The 21,430-nt window shown below is 40.1% G+C and overlaps 1 protein-coding gene across 1 annotated transcript in view; it reads left to right on the forward strand.

Annotated features, from left to right (window-relative positions):
* CA10 (carbonic anhydrase 10) overlaps positions 1–17,761 on the forward strand; it is a 143,095-nt gene extending 125,334 nt beyond the window's left edge. The window contains exons 5-9 of the mRNA XM_069872692.1: positions 9,152–9,247; positions 9,952–10,024; positions 14,889–15,043; positions 15,961–16,135; positions 16,999–17,761. Coding sequence (XP_069728793.1) covers positions 9,152–9,247; positions 9,952–10,024; positions 14,889–15,043; positions 15,961–16,135; positions 16,999–17,021 — 522 coding nt within the window. The 3' untranslated portion in view covers positions 17,022–17,761. The remainder of the gene's footprint in view (positions 1–9,151; positions 9,248–9,951; positions 10,025–14,888; positions 15,044–15,960; positions 16,136–16,998) is intronic.
* Positions 17,762–21,430: the final 3,669 nt, after the last annotated feature.

The raw sequence follows: 21,430 nt of genomic DNA on the forward strand, positions 1-21,430 counted from the left end.
ATAAAAACAATACCAAGTAAAGAAGACCGTAGAGTAACAAATATGCCAACCTAAGTAAATCTCAAAACGCTTCCTTCTGAATTACAGAAGGGCTGTAAGCAATGACAACATTAAAAGTCAATGAAGCACTGAAAATAATTTACTAGATGCATCCTCAAAGTTCTTGGAGTGCTGATACAGTAAATATCCTTAAAAATGTCTCTAAATATATAGTAATCTTTCTTTGGATGTATAGTTTGAGATTTATTGAACCATCTAACTCTTTTGACAGTCTTCAAACTTTGAGATGCTGATTGATTCTAATCAGTAGATCTGTAACTGAATAACCGTTTATCCAATTGCTGCTAATGAAGCAAATAAAGCCATTTATCCTCAACGTAGCCACATTTCATTTGTATACATTACTTACACCATCATCTGTGCGGAATGTGGAGCCTTACCAGCTTGTACAAAACCAACTGCACTATGGTATCAACAGCAAAACAACAATAGGCTTCCCTTGTATCTTTGATTTGTATTGGAAATCTCATCTAGAGCTATGGCACCGTGTGTAAAAAATCGAAAGCCACGTATGGCTGTGTGAACTCGTCCGGCTGCAGGCAGTGGAACCACTGAGAGGAAGAACAGCACAGCCTTTGTAATCTGAAGTCTGTGACCTGCTGCGATGCATCGGCTTTCAAGTTTTTGGGCCAACTTTTCTAGAGTGGCCAGCCCAGCGTGAGCTTCAAACTCTACATACATACATGTATATAGACAATATAAAAACAGCAGCAACCAAATTCTGAGCTGCTCTGAAGGAACAATCCGCTATTAATAGTTGTCTGGGTGAAAATGCTTTCCTTTGTTGCTTAAGAATTGGTCTGTGGTGTTTTGATTAATAGAAAATTTTCCTTTTCCTTCTCTTCTGAGCTGATATGAGCAGCTCCTTTAGGTACATTGTACTGTGGAATTGCTGAAGTTATTAATGGTGGAGGAACCAGAAAGAACCAAGTGTCTGAGGTCCTGACAACCCCAGCTGCTGGTGTCCTTGTCTTAGATCCGTTGGGGTGATGCAGAGCAGCAGCGCAGCCCCTTCCCAGCAGCAATCTGGTTTCAGAAACATAGTCACAAACCTTACAACACCACTGCAAAAGGGAGCTAGGGTGTATTTAAGGACCATTTTGCTTCTCTAGGAAATGCACAGTGAGGAACGGCACAGCTGGATTGCAGTGCTAACATTAGAAGAATGGCAGATTTTAAGTGGCTGGAAGAAAAGGAGATAAAAGAGCAGGGGAGAGGGTTGGTGTTCATAAAAGCAGGGGAATATATAGGTCTGAAAGTGGGCAAGAAAACATCATGGACTCAGGTGACACAGGCAAGTCTGAAAAAGAGCCTGGCTCCAAAGGAATCCCGTCCGTGCTGGGCACATCCATCCACTAGTGAGTGTTTTATTTCATCTGTTTATCTTCTGGCAGTAACCAAAGTTGACAGGGGCTATTGGAGCAAAATTTAAGTCTACTAAATGAATGTGGGCATCCTCAGTCCTGCACAGAAATACAGACTGACTTGATAAAGCAGCTGAGTTTAGTCGGAATTACAGGGGAAAAAGTAGGCAAATTGAAATTTGGACTGGAGCACAAGAGCCAGCAGCACCTTTATATAACATGTTTGAGAGCTGTAATGCCCTGAAGTACTAACAAATGCATTTTTACATCTCATTCTGAGAGTATTACAGACTTTTTTTCTGGAAATGTCCTAAAAATCTCAACCTTGATGTTCAAACTCACAATTATTTTGAGCAAACCTATTTCCCTGGTGAGTTGCCCTCTTTTCTTCTCTCACAAATTTCTTCTCCTTGACTCCTAGTTCTGCACAAAGTGATTTACTAGAGAGATTGCATTTTTTTCCCCCTTCTGGAAAGTGTCAGTTTCTGAATAACATCAAATATTCTCCTGCACTTCAGTATTGACTAGTTTTAATTATTAAAGCCTTTCTCGCAGGAAAAACTCTACTTGCTGTTTGCAGCACTTTTTAATACAATTCAGGAGCTCCTTTTCTTGAGGAGATCAGGGGATGCTAGAGACAGAATTCTGACTGCAAACTGGACTCAATGACATTTTTTAAAAAAATTTTGAAGAACCAACTTTTTCCTTTACCTTTTCCCTATGTGACTCCCCCTAAACCTGCAGTAATGAGCTTTGCAAAGGCTAAGTAATGAAAACGCCTAATTTGTTGTGCAGCAGAACTCAATCATGCATATTTACATGAATTACAAAGGTAAACAGATACTTTGCATACCTACTGCACTTATTAAAATCAGAAACCAATCTTTTATTATGTATCATTTTAGTGATACGCAGTTCCCACTATCAGAATTTTTGTATGGGATCCTTTCCTCCTACCAGCCCGGCAAACTGATATTGTTAAACTGTCAATTAAAAAACCCCAATACCTGCATTCGTACTGTAATTTCTCACATCTGAGTTCTCAGGTGTTTGCTTCATTGACAAATAATCACATGTTTTAGTAGGGTAATAGGATAATTACACTGTCATTCCATAACTCAAAATCCAAAGGCAACACAGTCTGCGTTTAAACTATGATGCAACTCGCCTACAGACAACAGAAACCAGCATATCTTACCATGACAACAAATTGTTTACTGCACTATAATGAAATCAAATACATGCTTAATGATGTAAGCTTGACCAAGTAATAAAGAAATAGAGAGAGTCAACATTATCTTCAGTTAAGTGTCTGCTCTGGTTAAAGGGTTCATACCGTTACAGTTCAAAGAGCTGGGTTTTTATCTGCTGTAATTTTCAGCTCCATTTCATTCGTGCACTAAGAGAAAGGTTTTGCTGTGCAAGAGCCATACCACAGGACAACGTACAGAAGAAAGATATTGAGGAAAGGAAGAGGTGTCAGGCACAATATCAGGAATAACTAGAGAACCTACAGCCGGCTGGATCTGCAATAGTGATTTCATGGGAGAAAAAATAAGACAAAACCTGCTGGAGATACTGCTTGTATGAAATGATCTTTCCTTGCACATCTAACAAAGAGTGATATTTCAGTTACTGTGCACCAACAATCAAATATTTGTGGGGGTTTATGAGGTTGGCATGAACTCAACAGCAACACCACTAAAGGAGACAGCTGTTGTGAGCTAAGTCGAAAGCCGGCTACTGTGGATCCTCAGCTCTACCTCTCAGAATCCATCACCTCATGCGCCAGCCCAACTCACTACTTCATCACATCTTTCATTTGCTGCTTCTGGACCAGTTGCTAAAGAAATAAGGAATTCTCTCAGAAATTCAGAGCACCATTATATATCTGAATCTCCCAAATGGAGCATTGAACTGAATTCATCCTCATGGTGTCTGAGCATCTGTTATATTTAAAACGAGAAAACAATTTAAATGTAGTATTTTGTCAGAAAACCCTGCACAAATCCAGAATTGATGACAGGCTCATCTAATAGCCTTTTTTCCCTACATTACTCCTATTCTCTCTTAAGATGTAACGTTTGTAGATGATGGATTGGGTCGGTGCCAAATTGCAGCTTGCAATGAAATTTTGCATCAGCCAAGACATAATCAACATTAAACATTTGAGGCTAAGACTTCATTTTGATCCTGAATTGCAGAACAGTGCTGTTTATTTGTGTTTACCCAGCTCTTGCTCAACTGCTAACAGTGACTGACAAGAGAGGTTGACTGGCAGGTCAGCCAAAAATACCCCCTGTTCGGAGCGATCAGCAGCGCGAGGCTCCAGCAGCGACTGCCCCGATGAAAAGTCTCCTGCAGTCACACAGCAACCAGCGTCGCAGCCACATCTACGAACCTCTGGGGCTCAGTCTAGAGGTTTTTCCTACTGTCTGGAAGAGAGTGCAAATGCCTGCGACCTTGTAACAGTTCCAGCAGCATTGGAGATGGCAAGAATCCATCACTTTTCGCATTTATTGCTTCAGCCTATCGTTTACGTAGGTTTTTGGTGTAAGCACAAAAGTGAAAAGCCCTAATACCACATTCTGAGACACGCACGGCCAACCTGACCTCCTCCGCTACTAAGCTGTAATTTTTACCGTAATCCTGTGGGTGCTTAAAAGATGTTGCTCCTCTGTTTTTATTATTTTAAGAGTCATTCTGTACGCTGAAAATAACACACGGCGTTAACTCCTTACCAGGAAACCCTAGATAAAGCTCACTGTTGAACACCATTTGTATTGCAAGCAAATCTTATTACCAAGTGATCTAAGCAAGTGTTAGACACCATCTGCAGATAGTGCCGGTTCCTAGTGTATCATTATTCCTAGTAAAGTAGGTTTCACAGCCAAGTACAGTTAACCCTTGACTGCATTTCCGTTTGGCTACATGATGCATTATTGCATCTCTCTGCAGACACTTTTATTCAGCTGTCTGCTCAGAAGCAGGAGAAAACCATAGAATCATAGATTAACCAGGTTGGAAGAGACCCACTGGATCATCGAGTCCAACCATACCACGTTCCTTCCCTGCATTCTTGGTCCTATCCTAAGAAAAAAAATAATTATAATTTTTTTTTAATTTATCTAGGATACAATTGCTGGCATATTCCTATAAAAGTGGATGACAAGCTTTTCTATTAAACCAATATTTTATAGACATCTCATTTAAATAATGAAATAACTGTCAAAAGCAGTAAGAGAAACCTCATTTCTTTCACACTGAGCACCTCAGATCTCTAACCTGTTCAGATCCACAAAATTAATACCCAAACTTACTCCCAGGTGATCTGATGTCACTGCGCTTTCCAAAGGGTTTTACAAGACCTGTAAGAGCAACTGTATTTTAACCACTGTTATTAATAGGCTTTAACTCATTAAAACTATTTTCCTCCCTAGACACCTGCCATGCAGAAAATACATTTCTTTTGTTGTTTGTATTAAACTTTATATAAGCTAAAATGTCTGTTTTCCCCCCCTCAATGAGATCTTGGCCACTTTTTGCAAGGACTCTGAATCAAAACAAACATTTAATTTGTCTTCTGGAGCAATTTCATTTGGTTTTGTTCCCTGCTGTGCTGGAAACATGCCTTTTGCTTGCTCTCAATCAGGTATCCCAACAGTTTTATCAGGTAGCACAGCGTAGTACAAATATTATAGTTACAAATCAGTTGTTCCCTGCTGTCATTCACTTCGTGGTTTAGATCCCTTGTCATTTATAAATCAAAATGTTTATGCACTCAATTACAACACTTGCAAGTGAGAATAATGGGTATTTCATTACTCCCAAAAGGACTATGAAAACACTTGTTTGTGAAGTACTGTGATGCTCTCAGTTCCCTCATTTTTTGCTATATCTCTGCAGCAGAACATCTCACAGTGTCCCTGCCCACGGGACTGGATGGTCTTTAAGGTCCCTCCCAACCCAAAGCATTCCATGATTTATAAAAGGTTTATGCATGCACACTAGATCAGAGCTCTATAATTCACAGAGGGTCTTTGTCCAAGTTAAAAAGTTGCTAAAAGACCGCTGAAAAGAGGCCCTGGAATACTTGGCACCCACAACCAGCAACACAGCAAACCTCCTGCTTTTGCTAAGCCAAAGAACCTTGGCCAAACGCCACAAAGAAAATATTCTGCAGCTGTCTCTGCCCAGTGATGCGCAGCTCACCTGGGTGAAGGAGCAAGAAAAACAGCAAAACACATTGCAGAGGAAAGAGGGAAGCTGTTACAAACAATATGAGCACTACAAGTACAGGGCTGAACATCAAAACGCAGGCAAAGAGCAGGTTATTAACATTATAAACACACATGCACACAGGTTGGGAAAGGGAAAGAGATGCTTCCCCACAGCAGCCAGAACACGAACCACAAGAGCAGCCGGTCTGCATTATGTTGTCCCCTTATCTGTGTTATTTTCCCCAAAGACACAGCCCACCAGGCTGAGGAGCGTGCGTTCCGTAGATTGCCCAGTTTATTACTACCCTCAGCTCCTGCGACATTCCCAACTCAGCCAACCTCGAGTGTCTGAAATGTGCTGTGTCTGCTCCCGGTCCAACGCACATTCTTGGGTGCTGGAACAAGAACACATTCTGGATTTTCATCAGCTAGAATGGGAGTAATTAATCTTAATTCTCCTCCCTGAGAAATGGAACTTCTGTTGCTGGAGGAAAACAAAGAGCTAGCAGTTGCTCTGTGGCAAATTAATCTTAAAGGGAGAATCTTCCAAAGAAAATCAATAGCTTATAACAAGATTTTGTGTTGTGTTTGAGCCCTGAAACTCAAACCAGAACCAAAGGGGATTTTCAGCATTGCAAGTTTGCTTTTGTGGAGCTGTATTTTTAATACAAAGCCATCATTTGAAAAAGTGAGATTTTCACATATGAACAGTTTCAGTTATGCGTGGCTTCACCTGCGTGGAAGAATCTTGTGATTATTTAATATAGACTTTGAAATAACATGTATTTCAGGCAACTTCAAAGAAATTGTTCTCAAAAGAAGGAATCTAATAGAGAGTTATATATTTTATCCTGCATATAATAATCTATAGCTAGGACAGGTTTATTCATTTGTACCTTTCTCAATTAGTCTGTTCCACGTGAGAAACTTCGAAAAGTATGTCTCTCTACATGGTCAATCTTTTTTTAAAAAGAGAAAAAACAGAAATTTAACAAGGATACCATGGAAACGGCTTTAAAATTAGTTTGGACACAACTCTAATGCAGAGAAAGTGACAGGTTTCAGAAGAAAAAAGGCTGTCTTCATTCTGTTCTGGGGTCTTTGAGTAACAATAATGCACAGCAAGGCACGAGGATCTTTTCAAACTGTCGTGAAGCAAGAGTTCTCAAGTACACACTCTCCAAAACAGTTAATTACCAAACCAAGATGCATTAAGGAGAGACAGAAGGGGCAGAATTACCCAGTCCTGTACTAGGCACTCTGGGTCATCAGATTAACTAAGTTAATCTAGTTCATTTGTATTCTAGGACTTGTACAAAAGGAGTTCTAGTCTAAAGCAGATTTCATCACTTCTTTCTTTGATAATTAACAAGTTAGTTTGGCTGCCAGAGTGAGGAGTTGTACATAAAAAGAAAAATATATTACTAAGCCCAAAAATTCCAGTGAGTGTGCAGTCCCCAAACCCACCGTGTTATCAAAGTTCAGAAGTATCACAAAGTGATGACTAATGAGGCTATAACCTGTATGTGCTGTAGAGCAAATACTCTCATTACAAGACATTTAGAAAACAGACAGCATCCATCCTGCTTCCTAGCTGTCAGAATTAAGTAGACGAGTTCATTGGCTACTTTGACATTTTTACTTTTCTGTTCCAGTTTGGCTTGTTTGCTTGCCTTAAAAAATACGTACTATGTGAACTGTAAAGGTCAGCCAACAGTTCCCAATCCAGACAGGACAGAAGTAACTGAAATTAATACCTTAAGGCAGTATTTTGGACCATTACCTTCTTTTGGGGGTCTGTGAACTACTGGCTGTAAATAGTAAAGCTGCAAGATCTCCTAATCTTACTAATGCAAATACTCTTTTCTTTCAGAATTTCCACTGCTCCTTGTTATATCAATGTCCAGGCACTAAAATCGCATCACAAGGGATTTGGGGGTGGTGGGAGGACATTTGGTGGATTTTAACATTAGGAAAGCTCATAAGATCTGATCCTGACTATTTTATTTATAGGAAGAATACATTATACTATTTCATATATAGGAAGAATACATTTTAGACTCAGGGCAGCATGTAGGAAATAGAACTGCCTGAACACTCCCAGAGTCTGGATGCATCATTTGTTTCTCAGCTTACCAGAGACTGAGATAACAGTGGTGGAGGTGACATAACCGGGTTGCTGATACCATTCAGATCACTACTGGGACACATGGTGGTGACACATGTATTTGGATGGCAAATCAAATCATTGTCTTTGGAACTTGGCTGCGCGCTGCAGATCATGCAGGGAGATCGTTCTTGCGGAGAAATCCTCGCAAGTGTATTTCACTGCTCAAGTACCAGACATTGCATTCATCCAAAAGGCAAAGCCACCAGCACAGGCACTCAACTCCATTTCCATCTTTTTTGGGGTGCTTGGTTTTTCCCCCTGATTATAAGCGTGGAAAGCACCTATGATGAAATGTCTTTACTGGCAATATTGGTCTCCAGCCATTTTTCCAGTTTACGTTGACTACCAGACACAGATTAAGTTAATACTAGTCTTGTTCACAGTATGCGAGCGCAGACGTTTCGGTGGACAGCCTTTAGATTTATGCCAGCAAGCAGAAGACGCACCTGCTTTTTAAATACAAACATCAGGCTGCTGCAATTCTGAAAATGCCAGAACTGTTACTGTTCTAATTGACATCTGAAAACTGAAAAAAAAGTACCTGTAGGCTAAATAAAGCTAACCAGCCTTTCAGATTCTTAGGACTCAACTGCCTCGCAGTTCATCAGAGTTGTTTGTCTCTTTAAGAAAAGCAAGGCTACAAATTGCAGTATAAATGGTAGCGGCATCCGTGGTCCCAGACAAATACCATTGCTCTGGGTAAGATGTTTACATATGCAGGGAGAGAGAAGAATGGTGCCTTTATAATTTAAAAGTTCCAGCAGAACATAAATCTGAAAAGCAGAAGGAAAGCTGTAGGGGCTAAGGAGAACCTAGTTAACAATAATACAGTAAGTGCCAAACCGTAGGAGCTTTTGTAACAGAGTTTGTAAAATCTGGGGCCAATGAATATTGATGTTTTGAATTCCGCGAGTCCTGGTTTACACAGTTCCAAACCCTTAGCCCATATGTTTCTTCAAATATTTCAGCCCCTGACTCCTCTGTGTTTGGCTTGAGGCTGAAAAGTACAGATTACTTGATGCCCATGGCAAGTGCTTTTGCAACAGGGAAATGATGTCAACCCCTGCAGTGCGATTCATGGCTTGATGTGAGTAAATTCACTCACTGGCAATTTAGAAGAAAACACGCTGGTGCTGTGCCAGTTGGAGCCAGATGGTGACTGAAATTATTAAAATCATGCATGCTGCAAACCTCTGAAAAATTGCAGTGGTATAAAATATCCTGAGCATAGATGGGATCCTAACACAAACCAGTGGGTGTACAGAGAGTACTTGCAAACAGCGTGCAGTACGATTTGCTACCATCTAATTGCGGTCTTTCCCTTCCCTGTTTTCTAGGTTCAACTAATCCACTATAACCACGAGCTGTACACAAACGTCACAGAAGCTGCAAAGAGTCCTAACGGGTTGGTGGTAGTTTCCATATTTATGAAAGTAAGTATTAAGTGCTCTCAATATCTAATACATAGACAGTGGAATGCTATTCCCATGAGTTGTAAATGTAGGAATTATACTCATCATTATACTATGGCAATGGCAAAAGGCTCCAATCCGGGATCCACAGACAGCATCATCCTAGGAACTGAGCACGCGATCTCTACTGCAAAGCATTTACGGTGTAATGTAAGGAAAATAAAAAGGGGAAAGGGAGGAGGAAAAAAAAAATCCTTATCTCATAAACATCACTAAAACACAAAAGTGACAAAAGTTATGATTTTGCAGATCTGGTATTTCTTCATGAAATGCTATTCATTCGCTTCAGAGGAAATCTTTCCCAGTAGGTTGAGGCTCTGGGAAAGAGGGCATCTTTGCTCCTTGGGGACATGCTGATGTTTCAAAGTCAGCAAAATAAGTTCTTCCCACAGTGTTATTTAAAACATCTTAAAGTATCAAAACTGAAGAAACAGTAAAAGTATAACTCTTAATATCGTCTGTGTCACGGAGTGAGAAAGCAGATACTAACTTTCTAACACCTTTTGCTAGAAACATATCTAAGTCACTATTTCATTTTCCCACAACAGTGAAAAAAAAAGGCAGAAACCATTTGGAGAAGTGGCAGGAACAAGAGAACGTGGAACAGCTGCATTTCTAGGATGTGTGTGTGAAGGTCTTGACGTTGTACGTTTTCTCTTCTGTAGGTATCCGAATCATCAAATCCATTTCTAAATCGTATGCTTAACAGAGACACCATAACGAGAATAACGTATAAAAGTAAGTTCCTTTTAATTTACCGTGGCTACCAGCTGTATGCTTTTAGTACCAAATAACATATTTAGTACCAAAGAATGTATTCATTATGGGTGAGAATTACCAAGTTTGTGTTGCCAGCAGCTCTGTGCAATGAACTTGGAAACCTGAAAAACCTGGTAAGGTCATCAGTTCATCTAATGAGTTTTGAACTTCAAAGTCTATTTTATGTTTGAACGAGTAATAAATTAATGAAATTGTACTTAACAAATGCACTGTATTCACACAGAGCACTCAGGAGAGACCGCCAATGGTTAAGCAATATCAGTAACAGGCTAAGCAGCCTGGATTACATCAAATCAAGTTACGTCAAGATGTTGAATCATTAACTGCAGATTTTGTATTTATTAATGCTTTCTTTTTGTACAGAAAAGTTATGACATTTCTATTCAACTATTGCTGCATTTAACAGATATATAAAGAGGTCGTTGACAGTGTGCATATTTGTTACATTCACATTTGGAAAGCCTTCAGCCGATAATGCTCAATAATTCCCTTTTAGGATATTGAACTTGTGGAAATTTGGAGCTTAAATGTCAGTGAAAATTAGGCTCATTTAAAGAAAGTCATGAAAAATACATATATCTCAATGGAACAAATTAAACTGCTTCTGAAAACCTTATTCCCTTTGTCAAATAGTCACTTGAATTCCAATCAGCCATTAAGTTAATAAGTTAAATGATACTGGAATTTAGCTTTCAGAAAGTACACAGCAAACTGAAAGAAATAAAGTAATGTAAAATCCAGCCTTTGTTTACTATTCTGTAAACAATGTCTTAACACTTTCATAAGCTTCGTTAATTCTCCTTCTGTTTATGAAAGCTGGGATAGAGTTATTCATGGTAACTGGAATAAGACTGCTTGTTAGGACTCAAGACTTGGTTCACAGTTCTCCTAGGGTTTGCCTCCGTTTCCCTCTGTAAATTAAATACATTGCACTCTGCAACAACGTAGTGTTACTTAGAAAACTGAACATCAGACACTCCAGAGATCTCGAGTGTCCGTTTAGCTTGAACAAAAGTCACTGCACTTCAGATTTATGATGGGAAGGTTTGGAAATATTTCTGCACTTCCTTGAAGGGCACTGTCAGATTTCTTCCCATGAAGTCCATCTTTTCCCTTTCTCTCTGCAAAGCCAGGATTGTAAAAAGAAAGTGTAGATTTGAGATGGAGTTTTGCCTACTAATTCCAGAACAAGAGAGCACTGGAAAGATTGAGCCTTGCCATGCAGTATAGAATGTGAACAAGAGAGCCTGTCCAACCCCATCCTGACGTGGACGATTCCCTGTCCTCTAACACCCCTCTCTTCCCATTGATATTTCTCTAACGTTACCTACAGTTAACAAATCTTGTGCACCTTTGGTCCAAATAAGAAACCTCTGTTATGACAAAACTCTATCCTCCACGATACCTATAGAAAGGAAGGCCACAGAGTGTTCCTCTCAGACCACTTCTTCTAGATTGTTCTATCTGTAAGAAATGTCTTCTCTGCATGGAGAAGCAGGAGATTAGCTCAGTTTTTAACTGCCTGTCTTCACTCTTTGCATAAACACAGCCCTACTGTTCCCTAAGAACATCGTGCCTGCCAGTGCTCCTGCCACACCCTGGAGATGGGAAGTTATCGTTAAGGCTGTATGTGTTATTTCAGCCTCTTTCACTCCCAAATTACGTATTCCCAGCTTCTGTCTGGGGACCAGACTCCTGCCTCGCTTTTCCCATCACAGCAGCTGCATCTCATGCATTTACATGAGCGTCACAGCCTTTTTCTTCTCCTCAGCCCCACACGCTACAAGGGCTGGGCAGCAGAGTAAAGACTGGACACCAAGTTGTGGCACAGAGCAGAGCGGAGGCCGTAATTAGGGATATTCAGCTCCACAGAACAGGAGGGCACTGGCAGCATCTTTGCTTTGCTGCATGAGCAAGCATGCGACCGCTGCCCACCCCAGCAGGCAAGCACCCCCTCCCAATAGGAAACATTCCTTTTTTCACACTGCACTTACGAGTGGGCACTCCTCCTCTCTGGACCTGACAGCATCTTATAACCTTCCCTGGGCTGTTCTGCCTCTTTAGAAGGAAAATACAATTCCAATCACACCTAATTTGGGTTTCGTAAATGAAATTTCGCATGAAGATGAACAGATAATGCAGGCTGCAAAATCGATGATTAACAGAACTGTTTGAATTTTTAAGCACCGTTATCACTTGCAACTTTATCTGTTAAATGAAATCCATGGTAGATACAATGCACATAATATTCTGCAGGGCATTGGGTTACTTACTGTAGTAACAAGTATTGACTGGGAATTTTTTAGTGTAAATTGGGAACGTGAAAGTGTTATTGAAAGTAATTTTGCAGTTGTCTTGTATGATGGATTATAGCATCATTGCTGAAAACTAATTTTACCTCTTACATTGCAAGGATTTCTATTCTGCCTTCAGCAGCTGGAGTTTTTTAGCCTGTGCTTTAGGGTTCTGCCCCTGCAGTCGATACTGAGCAGGGCTGCTGGCAAAACATCCAGTCTCGGTGTGCTCAATAGGAGCGTGGAGCAAATGATAAGTGGAGCGTAGGTTTCGAGTCAAGACAGTCAGTAACATAACTAAAGTACTTATTTAAAAGAACAGCAACAGAATTAAGAGCTATCTGTGGGGCCGCACGAAATTTCCATAGGCAAAAGGCATTAAAAGAGGAATTACTACTCTTAAATGGCTGCAGTGAAGTAAAGTGGACCCCAAGGAATTTCTAAGCAGATTTTAAATGCTTGTTTTATTCTGTTATCGCAACCCAAAGTATCTACCATGAACTCATTGAAACAAGTGTGCTTGCAAAGAGGCTTTAGTCAGAAGCTGTATGAATATCTCTAAAGAAAACCTGCTTTAAAATTCATATCCAAGTACAACATTTGAGGGGATAAGTTAGCTTTCTGTCAGAGCAATTATGCTACATAAGCTTTCGCCCAGTGTTTGCAGAACATTGGAAAGTAACATTTTAGAGTCCCAAAATTCCATATGAAAATTTAGGCTTGTCATTCTCCACCAAATTACTGCCACACATTCAGCGAGACAGGAGAGCTGCAAAATCCTGAATTTCCTCAAATTCAACCTTTAGTGACTTTATAGATAATGCACGAGACAATGAAGTTTTCAAAATTTAAGATATTATCCTGAAAAAGCTGAAGATTCAGATTTCTGGAAACAGACCATTAATTCCTCAAGGTTTATGTCTCAGTGGTCAACATGGTATAAACATCACACTCTCACCTTGAGACTCGAACTGATGCTGTTGCCACTAATATTGTTACCCCAGAAGCCTGTAGCGTGTTGACTGAACTATGCCAGAATAAAAAAAGGTCACACTTGCTTTGCCTGCCTTCTTTGATTTTCTGTTGCCCAAGACAGTATCTGCAGACCTTTTTTTAACATTAGACAGCATGAGAAAAGCATTTTGCTGATCCAAGTTTTGTCCTACAGCTATAACAGTTAAATTCACATTAAATTATTCTTTTCTTCTTTACCTGTTATCACTTCCTTGCTTGTTCATCTTTCTTTCCTTGGATCCATTTACAATCTTTTCCCAATAGCCAAGGAACTGTTCATCAAAAACTGCCTAAACTTGCAGCGAATGGTACCTGAACAACATGAGAGCATCCAACAGAAATGTCTAAATTATTGACCTGGACTTAAAAGATGCATTCAAGATTTTTCTTTAGTTGGAGGACTGTTTTCTCTTTTATTTGCAATATCTTCCTTGCCTTCCGTTAAAATCAATGCCAGTTCCTCTTGGAAAGCACAACTGAAATTGCAGCTTTCCTTGTCCACAGTTTAGCACTCAGTCGCAAACAAACCGTATTGAACCCCCTACATACAAATAAAAGGATGCAGAGAGATTGCTCAGCGTTACAGCTCGTCACCAGCCCAGCTTTCTCCGAGCCACACAGCAGCAGTAGCGTATCACAAGTGTGGATAACCCGGACTATTCCCTATTAAGGAGCTCCTACAGCCAAAGATTTGGAGGAAAATCCAAGCTCGGGTTCCAACAGCGCTGCCAAAAATTCTATAGGCCAGGATTACACAAGGGAAATACCGCACACGGTGTAGGAAAGGCTGAGGAAATGTGATGAATTTTAAAAGCTATAACCATCTCTCATTATATTTTGGTCCACGTCCACAGTGAGTTCCTTTGCAGAGGGATACCTCATTAATTCCCAGGGAGACTTAGAATAAAAGCAGGCACCCTAGCGAGCTGCTTTCCGGCATCCTTCTCCACCCTGATTTTAGCATTCCGAGGGAGCTGGCGCTGCATCCACCCCCACTGCGCACATGAAAGGCCAGCAGGCTTCATTGAGCAGCTTTATTATCATGCATTAACCTTAACTTCCTCCTGTAGCAAAAGGGCAATTACATTTTAACACTCTTGGCCTTCACAAGGCTTTGTCAAGCAAAAGTTGTTAATCGCTCCAAAATATTGGAAGTCGGCATTCACCAAATCCCGTTACATCTAAATCAATAACTGCAACTTCAAGAAGGTTTTAGCCCCGGTTCTTGAATGAGATTAAGAGTTTCACTGTGAATCCTTGTGCTAAACTCACAGAAGGTTTGCATGGGCATCTAAGAGTGGAACTCAACCCAAGCAAGAGTAGGGAATACACATTACTTGTTCTTGCCCAAACTGCTGGAGCATTCAGAAAATTATGCTCATTACACTGCACATTTCAGTCCAGCTGATGATGTTCTGGAATAAGGATTGCACATAAGGTGGGATTTTTCTGTGCAGTTATTGTTTTCTCTCAGCAATTGTTTTATCCATTAGTTTTCCTTCTTTGTCCTCCAGACGATGCGTACTTACTACAGGGGCTTAATATTGAGGAACTCTATCCAGAGACATCTAGTTTCATTACGTATGATGGGTCAATGACAATTCCACCCTGCTATGAAACAGCAAGCTGGATAATAATGAACAAACCTGTCTACATAACAAGGATGCAGGTAAAAATCATTTTAAAAATTACTCAATCTAGTATACATAAGAAAAGAATATTTTAAACATACCTAGATATTTATATAGAAAATTAGACTCAACCTTTTGCTGCAGGGACCTCTCCCTGCAATTTGTACAGTTTGAAAAAGCATTGGAGAGGTTTTTTCCAAAACAAAAATACTAACTATTTAGAGCTCCCAAGGTATCTATACACACACATGTACTTTAAGGTGGGCCCTACTTTTGGTAAGGGTTTGAACCGGATGGCTTCCAGCAGTCTCTTTCAAACTAAATTATTCTATGATTCTGTGAAAAGATAGATAGGGATCCTAAAACAAGACTAGCAATGTTGTACAAAAAAACCTGAGTTTATTAAGTATAAGAGAGGCACTTCTTAGCTCAGAACAAAACAGATAAATTGAGTGAGACTTTCACTTTTTAACATGAGTAATTCCATGACATCAGTCAATAGCATGGACTGTTATCCTCTCCATCCTGACTGGCCATTCCTTCTTCTCAGGTACCATCATCTAAAACTGTGTCTTCTCAACTGGAAGCTACACTAGGAGCTATAAAACTTCGGAAATTAGCTCTTCTCATTCATCAAGTTCATTCTTGCCGCACCAGCTGCTGCCATCCCTTACTCCAAATTCCATTTGTTTCCTGAGCAGCCAAGGACACCTCTTACCATTTTCATTTACTTCACACAAAACTAGTTACTCTTGTTTAAAATGGGGCTCAGAAACAGAGGACCACAGAAGGGAATAGTTTTACCTCAAGTTAACTCTCTCAACCCACCTCTAACTGTAAATCTTGAAAATTCTGTTTAACTCTCCTTCATTAAGTAGGTTGTTTAACAGCATTGCGTGTTGTTTACTTACAGGAAAGACGAGTACTAAACATCCTTGTTTTCTATTTTGTATAGATGCATTCTTTACGACTGCTAAGCCAGAATCAGCCATCACAGATATTTCTGAGCATGAGTGACAATTTCAGACCAGTCCAACCTCTCAACAATCGATGTATCCGAACTAATATCAACTTTAGTTTACAGGGAAAAGATTGTCCAAACAATAGAGCACAGAAACTACAGTATAGAGGTACGTTCTACCTCCCAAATAATCCTTTCTATGCTTACACTGAGCTCTTTTCTTTGAGAAACCCGAGCACGTAGCAAAGAGTACAAATAAAAAGAGATGAAACTCCAGATCTGGGGGACTAACGGTGCGAGTCAAACATTAATATTTGAAAAGGATGAGGAAACTTGACCAGAAACATGCAGGAAAGGCATAACAAAAACCAGCCTGGGACATCTAATATTTATTTAAAAGCAGTCAGGACAGGCCTTCAGTTTTCTACCCTCATTTTAAAAACTTCTTACCTTACAAACTGCATTTTGCTCTTTTTTTACCCACCTTGGAAAGAAAATAGGGAATGAGAAAGTCTTGATGACGGCTGATCTCAAACTAAAGAATAAATTTCACTTTGGAGGTGCCCTACCATAACAAACAAATTAATTTCCTGAATTGGAAAGGTCTGTATCGCACGATGGATATTAAACAAATGAACCAACGCAGAATCCTACTGGGAGAGCCCTGCACTGCCACAGTTGGGGGCTCACAGCTGAGCTGTAATGGGTTTTATCCATCTTTTAGCCTAGGTATACCCAGTTATATCTGCAATAATTGCATAAAAGTGCCTTCTTACCAATCATATTATTGTTATGAAGAAGTACTATTGAAGGGTGGAAAAGAAATCACGTTTTCAGCAAAAGGCTGCTGACCAAGTTGCAGTATTTCAAAGAAACAGTCAGTCAGGTTTAATTCTTTTCTATAAAAAGAAGGAAACTGAGCCTCCTGGCTTTTTCAAAACAGTTTAAGTGCCTCGTACAGTGTTAAGTCCATCCAGTTTCATATTTGCAGTTTATTAAAGCATAATTGGTTTTGTTTTGTTTCTCTTTCAGTAAATGAATGGCTCCTCAAGTAAGTGAGACAGAGCAGGCAGAACCCATCACCTCAGTGGAATGCTACTACTGTGAATTGATATAATCTAGAATGCACCCAACCTCACTCTCCTTGGGTTCACGGCAGCATGTGCAAACCTGCTGTCGGGAAAGAGCTGCCATGGTGGAAACGCAACTAAAAATTCATTCATACGATTGGTGGTAATTAAAAAAAGCAAAGTCAAAAGACAATATTACAGTAAACGTGATTACAGTTTTGATACAGTTTTCCTGAACTAATCTAGCTTCACAGAAAAAGACTTTTCAGCCTTTGTACATATGAAATTCTTCCTCTTTCCCCCCCTCCCTCAAATTAAAAAAAAAAAATTAAAAAAAATTTAAAAAAAGAAAGACAAAAGGTGGCTCGGTACAGCATCAAAGTGGAGTTGTGTTCTGTGTGCCAAGTAATCCTTGGAAAGCTCTCATTATCTCACTATCATTAATGGATACTGACAAGACAGAACAAGATGACTGTAGAGGAAACTTATTTCTGGGTTATGATATTTCCGTTCATTTAATTATAAAAAGGACAGACTTTGAGAGAGAAGTATTGTAAATAGATCACTGCAGAATATAAAGGAAATTGAAATATTTCCCTCTTTGTCACATATCTGTAGTAGGATTTGCCAAAATCAGAACCGATCCATTTTCTGTTTCTTGTTTTACAACAGGTCATACGTTGTGTTGGTTACTATTAACATCTCAATAAATGTGTTTAACAAATAATTTAGTAAACTTGCTTTGATTTCTTTTTTCCTTTCTGGAATAATAAGCCTCTACTACCTGTGGCTGCATTAGTTGTGCTTTGCTTTATTTTTTTTTCTTTTCCATTCTTTTTTAACTTCATTTACTTGTTTGCAGCCAATTTAAGTGAGTTAACAGCAACTGGGAATGCACCTAAAGCTGGTATAACTTTAACTCCATTTTATGGTTCATCATTAACAGGAGCTGGGTTCAGAAGCAGAAACACATCTCAGTTTAAAATTGCCGTTTTCCCTGCTGACTCCATTATTGGGACAAACAAATTTGAGTCCTGTAAATCGGTGGTGGAAAGGGATATTTTTTTCTTTACAGATAAAGCAGCTGACCAAGTAAAAGCGAATGCCTTTTTTCTTGTTTATAATGGTCATTCACTGTGTTTGGTTACTGTCAAGAACTCAATAAATGTGTTTAACAAGTTCACGTAGCGCATGTTTGACCTTCTTGTACATTAAGGGGGTGTGGTAGGGTTTTTTTGTCCGGAGAGGCAGCAGACCTCATGCTATTCCATTCCTAACACTCACTTTGTGGCGCGTAACATGTTGAAGTTCACAAAAAAATGAAATGATACCAGAAGGCAACGTGCCTAACCAACGACGTGTTGATACCAAACGGAAAAACAGGCGCTACAGAAGCGCGAGGGAACCGAACCGCTGCAAAGGAGCTACAGACACTGCAGGCCAACTGGATTTAACGTGACACATGTTATTTCATCCTCAGCTGAAGAGATCAGTGCAGGTCATATCGGACAGGAGATTCCCAAGTTACAGTGGCCTGGAAAGATTACACCTTGTGTGGCTTGACCTGTGACATGGAAGGGCAAGTTACCGGCAAGGTGAAAACATGCACAGGCTGGCATTCAGACTCAAAGTAAGTACGTAGACAGAAGCCTGGACAGAACCCAGACTCATCAACAATTTCACTGGTCGGTGAAAGGTACAGAGAAATCAGCAGTGAGCGAGTGGAGTTTGGCCGAGATGGGCTGTGATGTCATATTCGCAAGAGAGTTTGGGGCTGATGACCCTGGCCCAGGACCCTGGTAGTGTATCTATAGCACCTGGTCCTCCAGTTAATTCATCTTGAGCATTTCCAACGACTTCCCTGTACCAGTGTTCATGTCAACACTGTGCAGTGATCTGAGAATTCCCCAACGCAACCACAGAAGTGTCACACAGCGACTATTGCACCATAGAGTAATATTACCAAATTCTGTAGTCAAAATGATCACCTTGGACTTAACTAGCTAATAAAAAAATAAAAAGCAACATGCACCACTAGTATTTTTGAGTTGCCATAGTGACGTAGAACTTTTAAACTTGTCATTATTTCCGCTACTTGTTTGTGTGGTGTGGGGATTTTGAAGCTTCTCCCAGGATTGTCAAGAGAGAGTAAAGTTACTGAAAGCACCAAGTCCACAATGCTTCAATCTACATTTTTGGACAGAAATCTGGCTGTTGTTGATCCAAGTTGGTCGGTGACAGAAGGTAGGGAAGATAAGCCAGGCCTCCATTATAAAACTTTTAATAAGTAATAAAACCTATTTTCTATTTTACGGAAAGCTGATTGAAAGGATTTAAGTGGAGGGAGAGATATGATAGAAGGGACTAGTCCTAGGAAGTAGTCACGCTGTGCTTTGGATTAGGTGAGACTGCAATATAGAAGCCCTGCAAATAGAGCAATGGAGCAATCATATGAAGACACTGCAAATATATTTGTCAACGTTTCCAACTCTATTTTGTGCACTAATGCACTCCATCTTGCCACGGTTTCCTTAGGGTCGTTTTTGGGGGGCTGGGGGTTTTTTGGGGGGGTTGTGAGGTTTGTTTTGTTGGGGTTTTTTTATACCAGATTGCAGTAAAAACAGACTAAACCAAACTGTAGAATTGAATACCTTGCCCACTCCTCGCATTGCAGTAGTGCTTAAATCTAGCTCCAGTTTTTCAGATCAAGCGAGTATCTCTGTTTCAAGAGGCACAGAGTATCCAAAGAAAGCCACCCATTAACCCAGAGCTTTTAAGCAGAACAATAAAGTTTTGGTACCCAACAGCTGGCATAGAGATAACATTACAGTGTTTGGAGTCTACGCAGGCGACACGTGCACATAGTCATCCCCCCTGCTTGAGGGCTTTCTGTCCACAATGCTCACCAGAGGTTTGGCTGCACAGAGCTCAGCGCTTTGTAATAAGAGCTGAATTTGTGGCCTCAACACCATCCCCTCCCAAGCCATTCAGAGCACAAGCTCAGAGGTCCTTGATGAACAATCAACACAGGGTTAAAAACACTGAAATTCCATCATAATCTGAAAATAAATATGAAACTTCCCTTAGCTGATGCTTTCAGGAGCTGAACCTTCCCCGAAAGTCAAGAACTGAAGATAAAAGTATTGGGCAAATTTTATTGCAAACACCAGAAATGCAGCAAAAAGGCTGATTTTCTGCATGTCCTGTTGTACCTCTCAAAGCTTTAGCGCTGGACGCTGCCCAAAAAATCCCAGATGTTTGATTCCTGTACTCAAAACCATATAAATTTTTCAGGGAGATCAGCCAGAACTGCTCCATGTTTTGATTTTTGGTTTTGTTGTTGTTATTAGATTTTATTCCCTAGATGTAATGGCTGACAAAGCACAGAGTTTGCTGTAAGAAATGCTGATTTACTAGCAAATGGCTTACCGCAGTTCTCAGCAGCGCACCGTAAAATTATTCAAGGAGCCTGTTTGCACGGTGAAGAACAAGAGCCATTTATAATATGAAAACATAATGCAGGCAAACATTTTCTGTTTCCTAAAGTGTCAGGCTTCTATCCTAATAACTAAAGATGTGTCAAAAACATACTCAGTGTAGAAAATGAAAAAAGGATAATAAATCTTCTAAGGACAGGAAAATAACCTGTAGTATTTAAGTAGAGCAAAAAATCCTTAGAAGATGTATTAGAAAAAATAGAAAGAAAATAAAACTCGACACTGTTTATGAATTTAGGCAGATGCAAAAAGAGCCGGAGTCAAAAGTAAATCCAAGTGGAACAAAGTTACAGCTGGAAAATGCTATAATTTCTCAGTGAAGGCTGAAGCTGTGAGCCCTGGGTGCCTGTCCCCAGCACAGGGAGACAGCCAGAACCTAGTAAAGGGATCACATTCTCTGAGACGTTTAGGTGTTTGCACCCAGAGCACCGGTTCAAGTGAGAAATGGAGTGGGTTTGCTTGCTCGCGGGAAAGCGATGCAGAGCCACATCCAGAATATCCTTCCCAATTCCTTGACTCCACTCTGGCTGAGCAACCAAAACACAAACCACGAAGAAAGATTTAATTACAAGGCACTGTAAATATGATTGTCATGCCCCGATCCACCTGCAGCAGCTTTAGGTCTTCCAAGGGCACACAGAACGGTTGCTGACAGCTCCTCACCTCCAAACTCCTGCCAAGGGCCAGGATTCAGAACACTCCAGATGGTTTAAGTGATCCCTTCAATCACTTTTAGATGGTTTGAGGTTTATTCCTGCTATTTTTGTTCCACCTTAGTGGTGTTTCTCCAGAGGAAAAAAAAAAATTTTAAAAAGTGAAAGATCACCTGAGAAATTCAGCTCTGCATGCAAGCTTCGAGTCAGACTTAAAGGTTTCTTTAAACATCCCGCTTGGGTC

The sequence above is a fragment of the Phaenicophaeus curvirostris genome, chromosome 19 (genome assembly GCF_032191515.1).
Source record: "Phaenicophaeus curvirostris isolate KB17595 chromosome 19, BPBGC_Pcur_1.0, whole genome shotgun sequence".
In the NCBI taxonomy this organism is placed as follows: domain Eukaryota; kingdom Metazoa; phylum Chordata; class Aves; order Cuculiformes; family Cuculidae; genus Phaenicophaeus; species Phaenicophaeus curvirostris.